At 32.6% G+C, this 19788-nt stretch overlaps 2 protein-coding genes and 1 non-coding gene across 3 annotated transcripts; 1 reads left to right on the top strand and 2 right to left on the bottom strand.

Annotated features, from left to right (window-relative positions):
• Positions 1 to 4475: 4475 nt before the first annotated feature.
• LOC115988613 (RING-box protein 1A-like) lies at positions 4476 to 7815 on the top strand. Its single transcript, XM_031112176.1, has 5 exons — positions 4476 to 4758; positions 4850 to 4900; positions 4994 to 5053; positions 7163 to 7234; positions 7504 to 7815. Exons 1-5 carry the CDS (start codon positions 4578 to 4580, stop codon positions 7539 to 7541), a joined length of 402 nt encoding a protein of 133 aa, XP_030968036.1. The 5' UTR covers positions 4476 to 4577; the 3' UTR covers positions 7542 to 7815.
• Positions 7816 to 10935: 3120 nt separating this feature from the next.
• TRNAS-GCU lies at positions 10936 to 11017 on the bottom strand. The gene has a single exon. It is a non-coding gene; the product is annotated as a tRNA-Ser (tRNA).
• Positions 11018 to 11988: 971 nt separating this feature from the next.
• On the bottom strand, positions 11989 to 15911 carry LOC115990776 (subtilisin-like protease SBT1.4). The gene is made up of 2 exons (XM_031114568.1): positions 15150 to 15911; positions 11989 to 14064 (listed from the first exon to the last, which is right to left on the bottom strand). Exons 1-2 carry the CDS (start codon positions 15719 to 15721, stop codon positions 12312 to 12314), a joined length of 2325 nt encoding a protein of 774 aa, XP_030970428.1. The 5' UTR covers positions 15722 to 15911; the 3' UTR covers positions 11989 to 12311.
• Between the last annotated feature and the right edge of the window lie 3877 nt (positions 15912 to 19788).

Raw genomic sequence — 19788 nt, 5'->3', positions numbered from 1 at the left:
AATGGGCTTTTGCACACCCACTTTAGAACAAAGAAAAATGGATACAGTATCATTTGCTTTTACAAAAGGCAGTACACGGGCTTACATTATGGGCTGAAAAGAATTGTGCTTCTAACAATAGACACAAAATCCCAGTACTAAAATTCAGCTAGCTGGGCCTTGATAACCCTAAGTAGTCCTTATTGACAAGTGGGCTTTTGCACACCCACTTAAGAACAGAGAAAAATGGATACAGTATCATTTGCTTTTACAAAAGGCAGTACATGGGCTTACATTATGGGTCGAAAATAATTGTGTTTCTAAAAATGACAAAATTTAGCTATAAAATTGTATAACTTTACTCAATATCATTAAAATTACTACATATTTCGAAAATCTAGTAGTTGGATTGTATGTTCTTTACACTCTTAATACACATCAAATTTTCAATTTTGTACCAATTGGATATTGTTTACTATATGATCTATATTTTATGCATAATTTTAAACTACAAAAACTTGTAATTTAAACAATTTATTGATGACATAACTATTGCTCTTTAATTTTCTATAAATTTTGGAAGTATAGAGGATATAAGAAGAAAATATAATCCAATGATAGATTTATCAAAATTTAGCTCAAAAAAAAAATATTGAATAAGGTTATAATTTTAAGTTATAACCAATTCTGTAGCTAAATTTTGTCTTTATACACAAAATCCCTATACTGAAATTTACCTAGCTGGGCCTTGATATCTCAACAAATGGGCTTTTGCACACCCACTTAAGAACAGTGTATATGGATACAATACCATTTGCTCTTACAAAAGGCAGTGCATGGGCTTACATTTTAAGCCGAAGAGAATTGTGTTTCAAAAGAAAATGATACAAAACCCTACACAAAAATGTTTAAGTACACAACCATTTTCACATTATTTATTGTTTGGCAAAAATTAAAAAACCAACTTATTTTACTATTCAGTTTATTTTTACTATTATTTATGGGATTTACTACACTTTTTGATACTATTTATGGGTCTCACTATAATATTTCAATTAATTTTTACATTTGTCTATAGTACTTTCAGCAAAAAAATTTAGTTTTTTTTTATAGTTTTTTAAAACCTCAATTTTTTTTATATATTTTTAAATTTATTAAAGTACAAGTATACTTTAACATACTTTCAGTAAAACGTTTTCAACAAAAAATTAAATAAGTTGTTCACCACACTTAAAAGTAAAATGTATTCAACAAAAAAGTTTTATTTTTTTTGGTATAGTTTTTTGAACTTTTTTTTTTTACTTTTTTTTTTTTACTTTTTTTTTTAAATTTTATTAAGGTACAAGTATACTTTAACATGCTTTCAGTAAAACATATTCAACAAAAAGTTAAATTTCATTGCACTTCAAAGTAAATTATTATTGATTTTCATCCCGTTATTACTGTTTAACCCAATGATGTGAACTTTCAGTAAAACATATTCAACAAAAAGTTAAATTTCACTGCACTTAGAAGTAAATTACTATTGATTTTCATCCCGTTATTATTGTTTAACCCAATGATGTGAACTTTTAGTTGAATTGTTTTTTTTGTGCCAACTTGGTAACTGGGTTAATATCCCCAAGGATTCCTTGTATGCATTGAGTCCATTAACCAATGGACATCCTTTTCCTCCTTCATAAATATCTATTGGTAACCATTATTATTCCACTTTCTTGACAGAAAACCTCATCATGATGACATCTATACCCCAACCATGAAAGCAAACACAAAAAGTAATTGTCAATGGACCTATAGAGGCCACACCCAGTTCAACCATTGAAGATATAATGGCAACATGATACCTAACCATTAGCTCATATATTCTAAGATGAGCACATTGACGATCTTTATTTGGAAACAAATTAAAGCACTATTATATATATATATGCTCGCACCTTAATTATTCTCTCTTCTTCCTTTTTTTATGAAACCCCCTTAATTATGAGAAATGATATATCCACAATATTTTTACAACAAATCTTAAGTAGCAAGTTGTTACTGGTTGTTATTGTTGAGACAAAAAAGTAATTTTAGTGTTAAATTCAAATTTGAACCAATAATAACTAACCACCTATAATTTGTTGTGAAAATATTGTAAAAATGATGTGGATGTAGCACCTTTCCTTAATTATTCACTGAATTAATATTCTGACAATTCTATAATTAACTTACGACTCCTTTTTTTAAAACATATATTCTAAATTTTTTGTGAGCAAAATATTATTTACTCTTCATAAATTCATGTTTTATCTATAATTTTAATAAAATACATTAAAATTTATTTTTTTTTTTTAAATTAAGTGAAAATATACAAAATCTCTGTCTAATTTCTTTGTAAAATACATATTTTTTGAAGATTTGAGTGTAACACTTAACTTTCTTTGCTTTTTACGTTTTTATTAATAATTCATTAAAAATCCTTGAAAATAAACACAAGTGCTAATATGATTACAAGTATCCATAATTACATATTAAAATAGTAATTAACATAACTCTTTTTTTTTCCCGCAACTTGTTAAAATGATATATCATGATTAATTTGCAATAAAAAAAAAAAAGTATATTAGTAATCAACTCAGCTCTTATAAAAGTAATGTTCCTCATCAAAATATTACAAATTTTTTTTCATAACGAGCGGATATTACATATTATAATTGTTGTATAAGAAAAACAATGTTAGTTAATAATTAATAAAAATATCCATTTTTGTGTTCTATTAATTGAATTAATATTCAATTCTCCCCAGTTAAAGAGGCTCTTTTAAAAAATCACACCTAGACATCGCAATTGGTTAGGTCAAGTCGAGTTTGGGTCTGGTCAATTGGGTTGCAAATTAAAATGGGCTGGGTAAAAAATGGGTCATTTTAAACGAATTGAAAACGGGCTGAGTCAATTGGATTGTAGGTCAAGTTGGTCCATATTTTTCACATTAAAAAAACAAATAAATGCCAAATTTTTAGAAAGAATGAATCATATCAAATAGTTAGACCATTTGTTACTAACTTACTATTATACATGTGAAGGGAAAAACAAAAAAACATAAAGCCTTCCATATCCTTGCAATTCTGATAGTTTTGACTTTTAAGCATGACTAAAAGTCTCTACATACTTCAAATTCAAAGTTCACTAATGATATTTTTCAGGCAAAAGACGTGATCGATATGGAGTAATAATTTTTTTCCTATACTAAAACTTGATTCAGATGCAACAATAGTTATAGAAATGCTCATTAGTTCCTATGCCATTAAAGAGAGTTCTAGAAACTGATTGTAATTTTGAACTTCTAACTTTGAATTTTGCTTTTTGCTAAGTCTAGGCTCTTCCATGTACAAATCCAATTGAGGTTTTCTTTTTATCTTCTTCTTTTTTTTTTTCTTTTTTTTTGGCACTACAAGAACTTTCATAATACTCAAATTCCTAATCGTTAAAAGAATTGCAATTAAAAAAATATGACACAACATTATAATTTCATTATTAAAAAAATACCACAACATTTGTGTTTGTCACTTTGTGCTAGTTAGACAAACTTGGACTTTAGTGTGTTAGTAATAGACTAATAGTTACTTAGTAATCTTAACTTACTTAGTGTTACTCGGTTATAAGGTTAGTGCTTCCTGCTTAGTAGTGTAGACACCAAACAATACAGTAGTTGCTTTAGTTCTTCCTTTTGTTTTTTGTTTTTGTTTTTTTCTTTTTCCACTTTCATTTACCTCTTTATTTTTTTAATAAATGGGGGCACACACAAGCTAATTGTGCCTTTGTGATAATGTTATGCACCTAGCAATCTAGTACACCTTTCTACATAGTTTTTAAATAATTTTTAGGAAAAAAGAAGTTTAAAAAACAGATCGGGTCATAGATTAACCGACCTTTGGATCCAGTTGGCCTACCAAAAAACCAAAAAAAGAAAAAAGAAAAAAAAAAAAAGCAAAACCAGTTGGCCCATATTTAACTCAAGTTAGTATTCTCTTCCAAAAAAAAAAAAAAAGACTCAAGTTAGTATTTGTTTGTCCTGTTTGAAAAGTCAAATTTTTTAAGAAAATATCACTAATTATCTTGTCTTATAAAAATGTATAAATTTACAAAATCACCCTTAAATAAATTTATCAGTTTTTTTTTTAAAGAATTATTCTTAATGAGATAACTAAAAATGTGTCCCAATTAGATTGATTTTTTAAATATTTGTTAGTTTTTTTTTTCAAATAGTTTTGAAAATAGAATAAAAGTATAATAAAAATATTAGTAAATTAATAATTTTTATTTTAAAAAACATGATAATATTTCGAGACATTTTAAAATAGAATAAATGACAAATAAACTAAGACAAATGATATAAATTTTAAGAAAAAAGAAGTTTCAAAGTTGGCTTAAAAAAAAAAAACCAGGTTGGTCCATATTTAATTCGAGTTAACCGACTTTTGTTTTTTTCCGTATAATTGTCATCAGCGAGCGTTGTATACACACTACTCCTCGGTACTCAGAATCTTCTCTCCTACTTTACCTGGGAAAATCGAACCCCACTATCTTTCTCTCCCAAGTCTCACAGCGAAAAAGCAATGGAAACAGACGCAGACACAGATGTGACCATGGTTCCAGCCAACACCGAAACCGAGGCCGTGGCCGAGCCCGCCTCCTCAAGCTCAGCCCTTCTGGCTTCTTCGTCTTCCTCTTCTTTTAAGAAAAACAACAAACGCTTCGAAATCAAAAAGTGGAACGCCGTTTCTCTCTGGGCTTGGGGTTATTTCTCTTATCAATTTTCCCTTCTTATCTCTTTTTATTTTTTTGTCTGAATTTGGTTGCTTAATTTGTTGGTTTTGTTTGATTGCAGATATTGTGGTCGATAACTGTGCCATCTGTAGGAACCACATCATGGATCTTTGTATGTAACCCCTAATTTTGAGCTTTTTTTTTTTTTTTTTTTTTTTAAGTTTTAATTTTTTTTGGGTTTTTTCTAATATGGGGTTTTGATTAGGCATTGAGTGCCAGGCAAATCAGGCTAGTGCTACTAGCGAGGAATGCACTGTTGCTTGGGGTATGAACTAACCTTAATTTTTTTTTTCTTTTGTTTTTCTTGTTCTTATGAATATTTGTGTAATCTTACCCAAGAAAAAAAATGTGAGATATGAAAAATAATGGGAGTATGTGATTAATAAATGGGTTTTTGTTGGTCTGCTAACTTGGTTTTTTTTTAATGTAATAACCACAATGGAGTGATGTTTTGTTTTGGGAAGTATTAATATGTGTGAACTGTGTTGCAATCTCCATATGGGGTGTTTCTTTTTTTAGTTTTTGTTGTGTTTTTCATATGATATGTTAGCGTGTATTGGGTCTTGAATTGGTTAATGTGTCTTACTGAAAGTTAATATATAACCCCATTTGGACTAGTGGATGAAATTGGTCTCCTTTTTTCTTGTTGTTGGGATATTAGTATTACTTAGCCATGTGTGATTAGGATTTCGGGCTTTGATTACATCTCGCAAAGTGGATATGTTGGGATATTAAAACTGTCCAATGATGTAGTGTGGTTTTTTTGCTTAAATATGTCGGTCCATTACACACTTTGCATGTCATTGGCTTTTATTTCTGTGAATTGTTGAGTTTTTAAATTAGATTATGGGAAATTTTGTTTACTCTTCGAAGTTGGAGTTGGAGTGAATAATGGGAGCTCCGAGGTGTATAGATTCAGTTTGTTTATAAGCTAATTTGAAGATTATCACTTAAGGATCTAGTGAAACTTCTAGTAATGGTTGGGGTTTAAACATCTTTGAAATTTGAGTGTTAGCATTTGAAAATTTTCTTCTTTTATACCTCAGATAATATCGAGGTATTGCGAAATGAGCAAAGTTTATGAATTTGAGGACATCACAATAAATAATCATACTCTAAAAGTCTGAAATTCATGTACTATTATCTTTCTAGCTTTGGTAATAATACTCTAGGAGTGTGACTGCTTGATATGTATTTTAACTATGCACTATCAATCAGATTTGGCCCATTTAATTTGGTAACTTTGTTTCATATGCAGTGGCTCAATCAGGGTTGATACTTTAATTATCACTTTCTGTTAGTTCATATGCCTAGATAAGGCACTTGGGATCTGAAATTTAGGATTAGAATTTAGTCTTATTTTTGGAATCTTTTTGTTCTTTGTATTGGCACGGCCGTAGCCAAATAGGCATAGAATGACAGATTCCTTATGAGTGTCCATCACCAAATTTTGTGATCAGTATTAACTATTGAGGAATTCGACGCATATATATATATAGTCTACTAGAAGAAAGTAATTTTTATTTTCTTCACCAAGTTAAGTGCTATAAGGGAAGTCCTTTTTATCAGTAGTTTTCTTCATGGATGAGCCTCATTTATTAGTTTAAAAAATAAATAAATACTACTCCAAGCATAGGGGAGGGAAAAGTGGTTTCATGGTCAGGACTTTTTGGTTTTCTTGAATCCTGGCAAGGATTATTTTAGTTTTTTTTTTTTAGGACAATGGTGTTTTACATATGCTGCTGCATTTTCATTAATTGACTCTATCCAAACTGAGGATTGTTAAATATCCTCTTCATCTTGTATTTCCCGTGTATCTTTCCATAGCCCACTGTATTCTTAGTAATTACTGTGTCCAAACTGAGGATGGTATAAAGTCTAAACACCCTCTTCAACTTTAAGGACAAACTGGAGTCTGAGTTGGCGGTTTGATTGGGAAGAGAAGGCCCTAGTAGTGGGATGTTGATAGTTTGTTACTTTGTTTGTGCAGGTGTCACTCTGTAGTTTTGAGGAAGAACTTCTGTTTTATTGGTTAATTTAAGTATCTGTTTGCAACATTATAGTTCTGTCAACATTAGGATCCCAATTATGACCTATGTCTTCCCATAGATATATATATTCTCAAGCTTTGTGTCTTAAGTTTCCCCAACTTTTGGCAGGTAGTCTGACAGTAAATTGTGCATTACTCATTGAAGTTTTGATTCAAAGTTTAATAACTTGGGAGTTTTACCTTGAGAAGGATCTTCTTTGTCATCATATGCCTGATGATGACCAATTGATTTTTCTTAATGTGAAAATTGATTTGTTAATATGTGCCTTGGTTTTTTCAGTGATTAATTTGTTTTATTTACAAACATGGTTTATTTTTCTGCAGGTGTTTGCAACCATGCCTTCCACTTCCACTGCATCAGTCGATGGTTGAAAACTCGCCAAGTTTGCCCATTGGGTATGTACTATGTTTTATGGCAATTTATTAATGTATTTCTTTATGCTTACAACATTAGGTCATGAGCCTCAGGGCGTTCAAACCATGGCTCTCTCCGATAGGAGGAGGAACTGGACATTCCACTAGTCCATGGGCCATGTGGTGCAATCTAATATTTCATGCGATGGCTTAACCCTTATCTGCTCTGCATACTTCAGATATTGTGAGTTTTGACTTCTCATTAAGTGTTTTTTTTTTTTTTTTTTTTTTTTTTTTTTTTTCACTTGCAGACAATAGCGAGTGGGAGTTCCAAAAATATGGTCACTAGAACTGTTGACAACAAGAACACTGCATATTGTTTCTTTTGCCTCAGCTTGTTTTAAGCCAGCAGTTCAAAGTGCATAACCTGAAATTCAATACTTTTTAGTGCTTTGATGTTATTTGATAGTATTTGCCCTATTGTTTTTTTTTTTTTTTTTTTGGCCTTTCATGTTATTAAGGCTTCGAAAATAGCATTTTGGACCCAAATTTAAGGATTAAGGATGAGAATGTATTAAGTACTCCATGAGATTAATGAAAGTATTAATTTGCCTATTTGTGGACTTTGTGGTCATTTTTATTTTGTTAGCAGTGAAGTTATGATGGTTTTCTCTTTTATCTCGTTTATTATGTTCTTTTGATTTTTTTTAATGGCTACTTTCCTTTGCTATTTGAACGTGTTTGTGCTTCGAATGGTTTTGACTGACCGTACACTCATTGAATCAATAAATCCACTAACATAATTTTTCCATAATTTCGATTGGAACTAATAAAAGTTGTTATTTATTGATGTGTAGGTAATGTTGTAATCACTACTTGTAATGTTAATGATAAAAATTGTGAAGCTTAAACTCTAAATTTATTTGTTCCTAAATTTTTGCATAGGAGAAAAAGACTAAAGCAATGCTACAAATCTCTAAGTATGTCTTCTCCTTTTGATTTCACATTTGATTTGCATTTTTTTTTTTTTTCAGGTTTGAATTAATCATCACTCTAGAATATCATATTCAATCTACTTTGGTCCTATTCAGTCTTACATGGTCCTATTCGGTCTTACATGGTCCAATATGGTCTACTTTGAACTCGGTCCTATTTGGTCTAGTATTTCCACTTTAGTCTTGCTATGTCCTATTCGGTCCACTTTCATCATATTCGGTCCATTAGGTCTTATTTGGTCCAAATGCAATTTGGCCCATTCGGTCCATTTTGGTCTTATTCGATCCACTTTGGTTAATTCAGTCTACTACGGTCCACTTAGGTCTTATTCGGTCCATTTTAGTCATATTTAGTCCATTCGGTCTTATTCGGTCCACTGTGGTTATATTCGGTCCATTCAGTCTTATTCGATCCACTTCAGTCCTATTCGGTCCACTTTAGTCTTATTCATACAATTCGGTCATATTCGGTCTATTATGTCCAATCGGTCCACTTTGGTCTTATTCGGTTTTATTTGGTCCCATTTGGTCTTATTCGGTCCAATTTGGTCATATTTGGTCTATTCGATTCACGTTGGTCTTATTTGTTACACTTCGGTTCTATTCAGTCCAATCGGTCCACTTTATTCTTATTCGGTCCACTTTAGTCCTATTCGGTTCAATTTGGTCCTACACAGTCCACTTTAGTCCTACACTGTCCTATTCGGTCCATTGGGTCTTACTCGGTCTTATGCAGTCCATTCAGTCTTTTTCGGTCCACTTCGCTCCTATTCAATCCATTTTGGTTCCATTCAGTTCTATTCGGTCCACTTTGGTCCATTTGGTGCATTCAGTCCATTTTTGGACACTTATATAATGAGAAAAGACAAGTTTGGGTTAAAAGCACCTATTCTAAATCCAAATTTATTAAAAAAATATATAGATCTTAAACTTGTAATATCTAAAATCTTAACATAGTATTTATTGTTGATATTCTCTTACTAGGCCATATTAATGTAGCATTTTAGTTCAACTAAATTTAAGTGAAATTCTCTCTAAACATGAAGGTTATGAATATACAAATATAATTTTTAGGGACATTACTCATTTGTTTTAACCTCATTACTTTTAAATAAATTGCATGAAATTGATTATACCTTCAAGCTATATATATATATATATATATATATTAATTATTTAACTATCCAGTGCAACGCACGGGATAGTGACAAGTTAACATAATTGTAGCTCTCCCAAGTCCCAATCAATAAGTATTACGAAGACTTTTTGACGTGTATATAGAGAATTGCTTTGCAAGGCTGATAGGTGATGGGCGAGAGATCAAAATTTGGGGCAACCCGTGGCTGCCAAGTCCATTGCTTATTAATGTCTCAAAGAAGAGATCTTCCAGAGGAGGCCATAGTTCATAATTTGGTCGATGAGACATCCCATTCTTGTTACACGCTAATGTAATTTCGCTATTGATCCTCAATAAATTAATATGCTTTTCTTCCAAGTTTTCACATGTAAAAAGACAATGTAATTGAGTGTCACACACTTTAGCTAGGAAATACGTGTGTTTAAACAACAATTTTTAGATTTTTTAGAAATACGTGAGTGAAAAAGTGTGAAAATATGTGTAATGTTGTTTAAAAACTAAAAATGTGTGTTTAAGGTGCGTTTGTGTAGAGCTTATTACGTTTGCATTTGTATAAGTTTCATATTTTGGCTGGTCCTGTTCATGGACCAGCCAAGTACTAAAAACGGGTGAATAGTAATATGTAGTAATAAAAAATATGTTGCTACAGTATTTTCAGCAATAAGTTTTTAATTTTCAACCAAATAAGTGGTATCCAAATGCATACTTAAACACATGTAGCAAACGGGCCTTAAGGATTTTAAGGGCCCTCAAGTTTGGTTTGGCTCTTTGCCCCCCAAACATCTCTTTATGTATTGCTTAGTGAGTAGTTGTCTAACTTGTCTCTCATTGAAATACAACAATTCTACCTACTTGCCTAATTTCACGAATACAAATCCTCTGTATCTGTGTATCACTTTTTGTGTTCCACTTTATATTTTACTAATTACAACTTGTCATGTGTTTATTTTTCTCCATTTTAAACTTTGACCATTTTATAAGGAAAATTAAACAAATACATGATAAGTTGTAATTAGTAGAACATAAAGCAGAACACAAAAAGTGGTACACAGATACAGAGGGCTTGTATTCCAATTTCACAACATGATTAAATATTTAAATTGTCAATTATGAGTGGTAGAGAAAAAAAAAATGGTAAGCCCATGTAAAAAATAGTGGGCAGAAAATATCAACCTATGTTGTGAAATTATGTATGAAATTAAATATACCCCTATATTTATTTATTTATTTTAGAAGAAAGACAATGCATTTCAATTAACGAAAGCTGGTAAAATAAACTTGAAGTACATCAGCGATATTTGGTGGTATATCTTCCATCCAACTTGTAAACGAGGAGAAGAATGTTTCCTATATTAGTGATTGAAAATAAAACTTCTACTTTCTAAAAATAAAAAAGTTTTTTTTTTTAATTATTATTTTAAATATAGAAACTGTCCCCAACCACAATAATGGTAGTCGAAGTGTGAAAAATGTTTCTACATTCTAGTTTCTACCATTCTAACTTTACAAATTAATGAGGAAAAAAAAAAAGGAAGTGTGAAAAATGTTTCTACATTCTAGTTTCTACCATTCTAACTTTACAAATCAATGAGGAAAAAAAAAAAAAAAAACGTCGCCTGAGAGATTCGAACTCTCGCGGGGAAACCCCATGTACTTAGCAGGCACACGCCTTAACCACTCGGCCAAAGCGACTGTTTGATGCCAAATGGCTTGAATAAAATAACTTGACCTTTTCTTTTCTTTTCCCAAAACCAATTGTTCTTGGTAATTGACAGAAACTTATTAAACTCTTTTATCCCTTCTCCATAATGACTTCCTTATTCTAATAGTCATGAAATTCTGTGATTATTGGGCTGTGATGACATTCACAATAATGACATCCATGTCAACATTCTTTAATTTTTCAGTTTGCTTCTTTATAAAAAGTGAATATATTACTTGTACGCTTTAAATTTGAAGTTTCATCTTAAATCAATCCTTTAATTATAAAAACTTCCTTTAATTATAAAAACTTGAAGCTTACCCTCTCAAATATTGTAACAATTTCAATGAATTCCTTTTGTCATTGTCAACATATGTTAGAATCTTATACCATTAACCTACCTAAAAAATAGGAGAAAACGTAGTTTTTGGTCTGGTTAACATTGAAAATGTGATAAAAAAAAAATCATTATGAATGAAATACATTGACATCATTGTAATAATCGAAGGTATAAATTAAAAGTTTTGAAAGTCCCTAGATCAATTTAGAAACAACTCCAAACTAAGAGGATGTAAAGTACAGTTTAGCCTAAAAATTAGATTTGCAACACTATAAAAAATAATAATAAAATCCTGTACTAGTTTATTTCTAGATTGATCTTCAATTTTCACAAGAGAACAACTACCTATTTGGCTGTATGCCTTTTTCTGTTATATGCATTAGCCAGACTATGCAAATAGCTACCGAAATAGCCTATGGCACGAGGGCCAAGAATGTGAAGCTGCACATATTTTGGTTTTTGGAAGTGTTCAAGGCAGGCACAAGTAAAGATTTCTACATGCTTCCCTTATGCAACTCCATAGCAGCCTCATTTCAGGTAAATAATCTGACTTATTGTTCCAAGACAATCAAACACTGTTCTCTTGATTTCCAAGATACTAGCAACTCATAAAACTCAAAATTCAGTTTGAATTTGTACGTGAGATTGTATTAACATCACACTATCATTTCTCAAAATGAAATAGTTGGAGTTTTGAGTTTCGTTAGAGCTTGCAATGTTGCAATTAATGCTGGATCATACTCATAAAAATTACAGATTTATGCAAGAACATTAAGTGACAGTGCCTCATCCACCATTCCATTTTGTACAAGAGGCTGATAAGTTACAAATACGATAGAAAACAAAGACCATGACCATGAAATATGCATTAAACACCTCCACTTGCAATGCTCCATCCTCCCTTCCCTTCTTGGGTGGTGACAAACCAATTCCCAAATGCAAACTCACATGTCAGTTGCGTAAGCACTGCTCCCCCTAACAGCAACCGGACTCCTCACACTGTGACTTCCATCAGTCCACTCAATTGAACCATAGCTAGCAGAACTGTACCCAATACCCTTTGCAAATGTAATCTCATATGTTTGAGTCTGATTTTCTGCATTGAACACAAGCTTACTTGGTGAAACACTAATTTCAACATCTGTTGGAGCATTCACTTTCACCTCATAAACTGCATCAACTGAACTTCCAACATTAGTCACAACTCTCCTATACTTAACCAAATCTTGATCAGAATTGAAAACCACTGAGAATGATGGATAATTCAAATCACCCGCACTAGCCAATTTTCCTGTAGTAGCTAATTGTCTTGCACATATATCAGAACTAGGTGGCTGTCTCAAGAACACCGCAATTCTCTTAGTATCATACCCAATGGCACAAAGGAATGCAACATAGTCATTAACATCCATATCATACACCAACCCAGGATTAAGAGCTCTATTCGGATCAACATGTCCAGCCCCATGAATGAATGGCGTTGATTCTTTACCAGTAGCAAGATCATTGATATTCTTCCCAGAATTATCCACATTATAAGCTGTTGTCATCAGTGCTGATTTTATTGCAGCAGGTGACCAATTCGGATAAGACTTTCGAAGTAAGGCTGCTATGCCACTTACATGAGGGCAAGACATAGAAGTACCTGAAATGATATTGAATTCCACACGCCTAGAATCAATGTCCAAATCAGTTGGACTAGCAAACCCAGTCCATCCAGCCAAAATGTTAACACCAGGAGCAATAACATCTGGCTTGAGAATCTCTTTTGTCAAATGGTTTGGACCCCGGCTTGAAAAGGCTGCAACCTTTGGAGCCGCTGGTGAAGTCCCAATTACAGTCCCACGGAACACAATTGTCGCAGTTGGGAACTGGCCTAATTTGATATATTCCTTTATCTTATCACCAGCTGTCTGACCCACCATAGTAGTCGGTATAAGATGTGGATCCGCAATAAGCTCTTCACCACTATCAGCTGTATTGGCCAGAATCATTCCCATCCCACCTGCAAGCTTCACCGCGCTTCCTTTCTCTACTCTTGCATTCCCTCCTCGATCACAAACAACAATTTTCCCAGTCACTTTTGAAGGTGGAATACTACCCACATAGCAATACCTATTTCCAATGTCTCCAGCATAGACTAATGGAAGCTTGAAATCAACAAGAGCTTCCCCCGAGTACAATGATACACCCCCAAAAACTCTTTCATCACCAAGAACCACATCAGCAGGAAACTCTCTATCAATAGTAGAAGCACCAACAGTCAAAATCCAAGGAGCAATGTTCACAGCGGTATATGGACCAGGTCCAGAATTCCCAGCAGAACATGAAACAACCACACCATGTTGTACTGCAGCAAATGCTCCAATTGCAATAGAATCATGATCATAAGGAGGAGCATGACCATTAGCCCCAACAGAAAGAGAAATCACATTGACCCCATCAGCAATAGCTTGGTCCATAGCAGCAAGTATATCCGAATCAAAACAACCATATTTCCAACAAATTTTATACACCGCTATCCTGGCTTTAGTCGCCATCCCTCTAGCTTCACCATTAGCATATTCAAAGAAGCCAGAATCAGAAACCACTGACCCTGCAGCTGTGGATGCTGTGTGAGTCCCATGACCCTCTGTATCCCTTGGAGATTTAGATTCCGCTGTTTCATCCATTGGTCCCTCCAGATAAGACTCATATCTATAAATAAAGAAAAAAGAAAACCAAACATTTAGAGACAATGTCAAAGAATTAACATGGTTTAGCCTAATGGCTTATATCCATGGAGGAAAGCCATTGATAACTACATGTTTGCTATACAAATCATGTTTTGAAATTACAAGATTTACAATACAGGTCGATTATCTTTCGATCACAACCTTTAAAATTATTTGATTTCTCAAAGCAAAGCACTACATTTTTGTTATATGAATCATGTTTTACAATGGACTGTATTACTATTAGGGTATTTATAATAGGCTAAACACAAATTACAAGACTAACATAGATTACAAGACTTGAAATACAAGTACAATTATGATCTCTTTAGTTGTGAACCAAATAAGATTGGACTTAACTACATCTTTGCTATATGAACAGCTATAGTAGATTTTCAATCTAGCAATATTGGTAAAAAAATAGAGAGAAAAACAATATGAAAATTTATGTAGTTCGCCAACGGGCCTATATTCACGGAACAAGTAACCAAAAAAACCCCAAATTGATAAATTGAAAATTTTAAACACCCTATGAGACCTCGAGATTAGAGACCAATGTTACTTTCAATTTAGAATATTAGCCACTATCTCCAATAAACCATCATTTACAATGAAGCATATAGGAAATTATATAACAAAGTCTTATAGTAGTTTACAACAAGTAAAATTATAATTTTCTTTGCTTGCGCACCAAGACTAATATAGATTACAAGACTTGAAATGCAAGTATAATTATGATTTCTTTAGTTGTAAACCAAATAAGATTGGACTTGACTACATCTTTGCTATCTACGTAGTAGATTTTCGGTCTAGCAATAATAGTGAACAATACAGTGAAAAACAATATAGAGATATACATGGTTCGCTAATATGCCTATATTCACTGAACAAAAAACCCCAAATTAAAAAATTGAAAACTTTAAATACCCCATCAGACCTATAGACTAGAGATCAATACAAAGCCTTTAAGTAGGTTAAATTCTAAACTAACATAGATTACAAAACTGCAATACACCAAGTAAAAATTATAATTTTCCTTGCTTGCGCACCAAGTAAGATTGGACTCACCCTTTGTAAAACGCTCTAGCACCGATGATCTTTCCATTACAAACTGAATCCTTAAAATCCTCTGATGTCTCACACGTTCCTTTCCAACCGGGAGGAACAGAAGACACAGACGAGTTGGAAAAGCTGTGGCGTTCGGGCCAAATCCCGGTATCCAACACGCCGATTATGATGTTTTCGGCATCATCAGAGGTAGCCAAGAGGGGAGATATTTCAGTCAGGCCTAAGAACTGAGGGGTGTGTGTGGTGTGGAGATGAGAGATCCTGTCAGGTGTGACGGAGAGAATGGAAGATGGGTTTTTTTGAAGAACTGCTGATGCTTGAGAAGGCGTGAGGATAGCAGAGAAGCCATTGGAGGCATGTTGGTACGTGTAGAGGAGCTTTGTTGGGTGAGGTGAAGGAGGGAGGGAGTTGAGGATGGAGGTGTACCATTGGTGGTGGGAGGTGAAGAGGGAAGGCTTGTGGGGTTTTGACACGTGGACTATGAAGGTCTGTGGACGGTCTGATTGGGTTGAGAGTGTGAGAGGGAGGAAGAGGAGGAGGGAGAGGAAGAATAGGAGAGAGGAAATGGCCATTGGTCTGTGTTTTGTTTCTGACTGAGTCCTGAGAAACTGGAGAGAGTAGATAAAGGGTAGGTGGGGTATCTGTTCTTTGTGTATCTATACTCTAGTCTATACACACCTGTTTATTTATATATATGTGTGGGAGTAGGACCATGTGGAGAATAGAAGGACAAGTCATTGGTGTTGCTTTACAGGAATGGCTTACTTGCATAATTTCAGTTTGGTTTTCTGTAGCCAATGAATGAATGGGTTGGCCATATTGTGGGATTTTTGTTTATGGGGGAAGTGGTGTTTGATGGTCCTAAACCAATCAATGGGGGACACATAAGGGTCAATATTTGATATTTTTGAGGGTTCTTCTAGGATCACACAATATGTCACCACTTCTATCTCGACCGTTAACGGTTCGTTTGAAGTAAAATATTTTCTGGAAGATGCCCTTTCATTTTTAGTAGTTTGTTTCCATGTAAAATGTGGTTAAACTTGTAAATTATTTTCTATTGATCGTAAAATTATTTTGTAAAAAATACATAGTGGGCCATCCCCCAATCTAACTAGGTCGTTAGTCTGATCGCTAGAGCTGTCCTTCCTGCTGTTAATTCTGGCAATCTAGTTGCTAGAGAAGGGTTTCGTCAATTAATTCAGTCGTTGGAGTTGCCGCTCAGGCAACTGATGCCGATAATCAAGTTTCTAGAAATGCTGAAACGACAATCCATTCACTGGACCTCCAACGCCGACAGCTAAGCTACTAGTTTTGGCGGTTCGTACATGAAAAATTTTACATGTCACACTAAAAATCTGAAAATATTTTACATTGTAAATGGTGAATCAATACTTTCATATGGATTCATCAATTTTTCTCTATTAATCACATATGTACATGTTACGATTGTAACAAAAATTGTGACATAAAAGTTTCACAAAATTTGTCTATTTTTGATGGAGGAAGGATTTGAAAGATTATCAATCAAATACAATTGGCCCATATTTTTGGTGTATGATCGGTTTGAAGTGTATTAATAAAAAACGTGAGTTTCAGTTAAATCAACTGATAAAATCTCTGATAGTTGAATAAGAGATTTACAATTTAATCCCCGCTTACACCAAAAACCAATTGATATCTTGGTTTAATGATAAAAAGCTATCATCAGAAACAAACTCTGTAAGTTAAAACTCTCTTTAAAAAAATAAAATAAAAAACAATTGGCCCATATTTTTGGCGTATGAAACTATGAAAGGATGGAAGTGTATCAATCAAAATACAATTGATCCATATTTTTGGTGGGGCCAATTCATCAAGCTTATTGACAAAACGACAACACATGTGGCTTGGCACAGCCGTTAATCAATAAGCAAGGCGATATCCACCATCCAGTGATGTGCATATTTGCACATGGACTTCTTTCCTGGTGAAATTCATTTTGGAGGGATGCGCTTACCATGTTTTTTTTTTTTTTTTTTTGAGCAAAACGCTTACCATGTTAGTAGGTTACTTAATTGTATTGATTAGCAATGAAAAATTATACCAACATGGAAATTTTTTATTGCCATATTGGTAATTTCAAGACCCTTTTAGTGGAATTTGTATTCCAGATCCAATCCCTCTATCTCACACTAATAAAAAATTAATAATAATAATAATAATAATAATAATAATAAATCAAAATCATTGTATGGTATGAAAATTTTTAGACGGTGACTCTAGGTATTCTCTAGTTCGTGGGTTTCATTTAACTCAATTAGTAAAATATTTTGTAATTAAATAAGAGATCTAAGGTTCAATCTTTACCAATACTAAAAACCAATCAATATCTTATCTAATAATAAAAGAGTAATCATCATGAATCATTTAAGGTTTAATCCCTACCTACACCAAAATTAATTGATATCTTGCTTGATAATAAAAAAGCAATCATCAAACGCATAAAGTTAAAACTATCTATAAAAAAGGTATAACCTAATGCCGGTCCAAGTTGTTATTCGGTGATTTATTATTCACGGTTGATTTTTTTTTTTTTTTTTTTAATAGCTGAAATACAGACAAATGGTGAGCCTAGCTTAAACTCTAAGTAATACCAAAACTCTGACTAAGCAATACCAAAAGTCTGACTCCGATTGTGACAAAGGGAATGCTACCAATTACATATTTATTTTGTCTCCTTATCCCACTACTTTCCAATACCCACACCTAGTTAGTTCAAGGATCTTTCCTGCTTGATGTTATGTTTTTGTTGTGTAAACTATATACCAATAACTAGTTGGAATTTAGTACCATGGTCAATTAGTGATAATAATCACTTGCTTTAAGTTGGCTTATTTGGGATATTTCTTTCTCTTTTGGTCTTTCCTCTCTGATTTCATCACTTAAAGATAACCACACCTGAGTTGGGTGTTGGTAGAAGAAACAAGCATTGAGACCTATACACGGCATACCAACCTATCTTTTATGTTCAAATCTTCAAATTCACCTTCCTATAAGGTGGCATGTCAATCTAGTAACTAAAAAATGCCTTTAATGACCAATCATTTACATTCAATGTTTGGAAGCAATTTCATTGGCATTCTGCATTCTACATAGTGCATACCTTCTTTATGAACCTTTTTTTGGTAACCCTTTACAACTTGTCTGTGTTAGCTTATAAGTTTCAACAAATCCATGAGTTTTTTTTTTTTTTTTTTTGGTTGAATTTAACAAAACCATGTTGAATCTCAATGCGTGTACACTTTGCATTATGCCTAATGAATCATGACTAAGAAATAAAGTAGCACTACAAAATCAAACCCATTTGTCTCTGTGGGACCAAAACAGGTCTGGCCGTTTGATGATTGCTTTGGTAAAATAATGTGTAAAACGTTTGCAGATATCTATTCACTTAGCCAGAAGAGGACATTTTACCAACCGAATTCTTTGATCCACTTTTGGAAAAAGAGGTATGCCTGGTTTAATGTATATCTCTAATGGCAGACTTTCATAAAGGTGCCCAATCTGGTCCTACATGGCTAGGGTGAAAAGACTCTGCCAGAAACTTTAAAAAATCAGCGCAACACAATCAAACAAGGCATATAAAGCAAATAGAAAACATCATGTCTTGCCAATATCTAGATGATAAACTACCAATTATGCCACAAACCTTTCTCTTTTTACTTTTTTTTTTTCTTCTTTTTATATTTATAGATATGATAGTATTTTAAACTTAATAGTGTTCATAATGATTGATTTTTATTATCAAGTTAAGACACCAATAAATTTTTGGTATAAGTTGAGACCAAAGATCAAATCTCTTATTCCCCAACTAAAGATTTTATTAATTAAATTAACTAAAATCTACTATTATACCAAAAACTTAAATTATCATGAATTTGTAAATTTAATAATTTAACTGTTATTCTAAAGTTACCCTCATGTGTGGGTAAATTAACTCCCTTTTAATTCCCATATATAAAAAACAAAAAAACAAAAAAAACAAAACAAAAAACTCCCTTTTAATAAGTAATAAAATTAGAGATACAACAAAAATTCACGAACAAATTTACAATATTCTTAAATTAGTCTACCACCTCATATGTGGGCTCACCACAATCTACAACTTTTTTATTTATTTTAATGTCTCATGTCCTAGATAATGGGCTAATTTAAAAATATTGTGAATTTTTATCATTTTTGTTGGATTCTTTAAAAGTAGGATCTAATACTTGTAACTTTTAACTTTTTAAATGATAGGTAAAGAAAAGACAAGATTCGAACTCAAATCTCATGATATTATCACTATTCCAAATTTAAACCGTTAAGAAATTATGAATGTAATCAATGTGGAAGGTCATTATTTAAGTTTGAATATAGACCATAATATAGTCAACTAGTCAAGACTATGCGGAGAAATGTTAAACAGTTAGAATGCTTTTCATTTCATGGTTAAAATTTTATTTTTTTGGATAGAATATCACATCATTTGAAATTTTAAATAACGTCGCATTGGATGCACTTTTAAATTTGTGAAATATTTAATCTAAACCATAAAATAGATGTATTTCAAATTGATAGATCCTAATAGGCTAATACTATTTGAAATGATAAGGGG

The sequence above is a fragment of the Quercus lobata genome, chromosome 5 (genome assembly GCF_001633185.2).
Source record: "Quercus lobata isolate SW786 chromosome 5, ValleyOak3.0 Primary Assembly, whole genome shotgun sequence".
NCBI classification, from domain to species: domain Eukaryota; kingdom Viridiplantae; phylum Streptophyta; class Magnoliopsida; order Fagales; family Fagaceae; genus Quercus; species Quercus lobata.
Note: the sequence above shows the minus strand (reverse complement) of the source record. Positions and strands in the feature narration are given on the sequence as shown.

What these genes read in the sequence shown, in the direction of transcription:
- LOC115988613 (XM_031112176.1), top strand. Translation starts at nt 4,578, where the DNA reads ATGGAAACAGACGCAGACACAGATGTGACCATGGTTCCAGCCAACACC. An exon ending in CGTTTCTCTCTGGGCTTGGG is followed by an intron (nt 4,759 to 4,849) that starts GTTATTTCTCTT and finishes GTTTGATTGCAG; the next exon opens with ATATTGTGGTCGATAACTGT. An exon ending in GGAATGCACTGTTGCTTGGG is followed by an intron (nt 5,054 to 7,162) that starts GTATGAACTAAC and finishes ATTTTTCTGCAG; the next exon opens with GTGTTTGCAACCATGCCTTC.
- LOC115990776 (XM_031114568.1), bottom strand. Translation starts at nt 15,721, where the DNA reads ATGGCCATTTCCTCTCTCCTATTCTTCCTCTCCCTCCTCCTCTTCCTC. An exon ending in GCTAGAGCGTTTTACAAAGG is followed by an intron (nt 14,065 to 15,149) that starts GTGAGTCCAATC and finishes CTTTATTTATAG; the next exon opens with ATATGAGTCTTATCTGGAGG.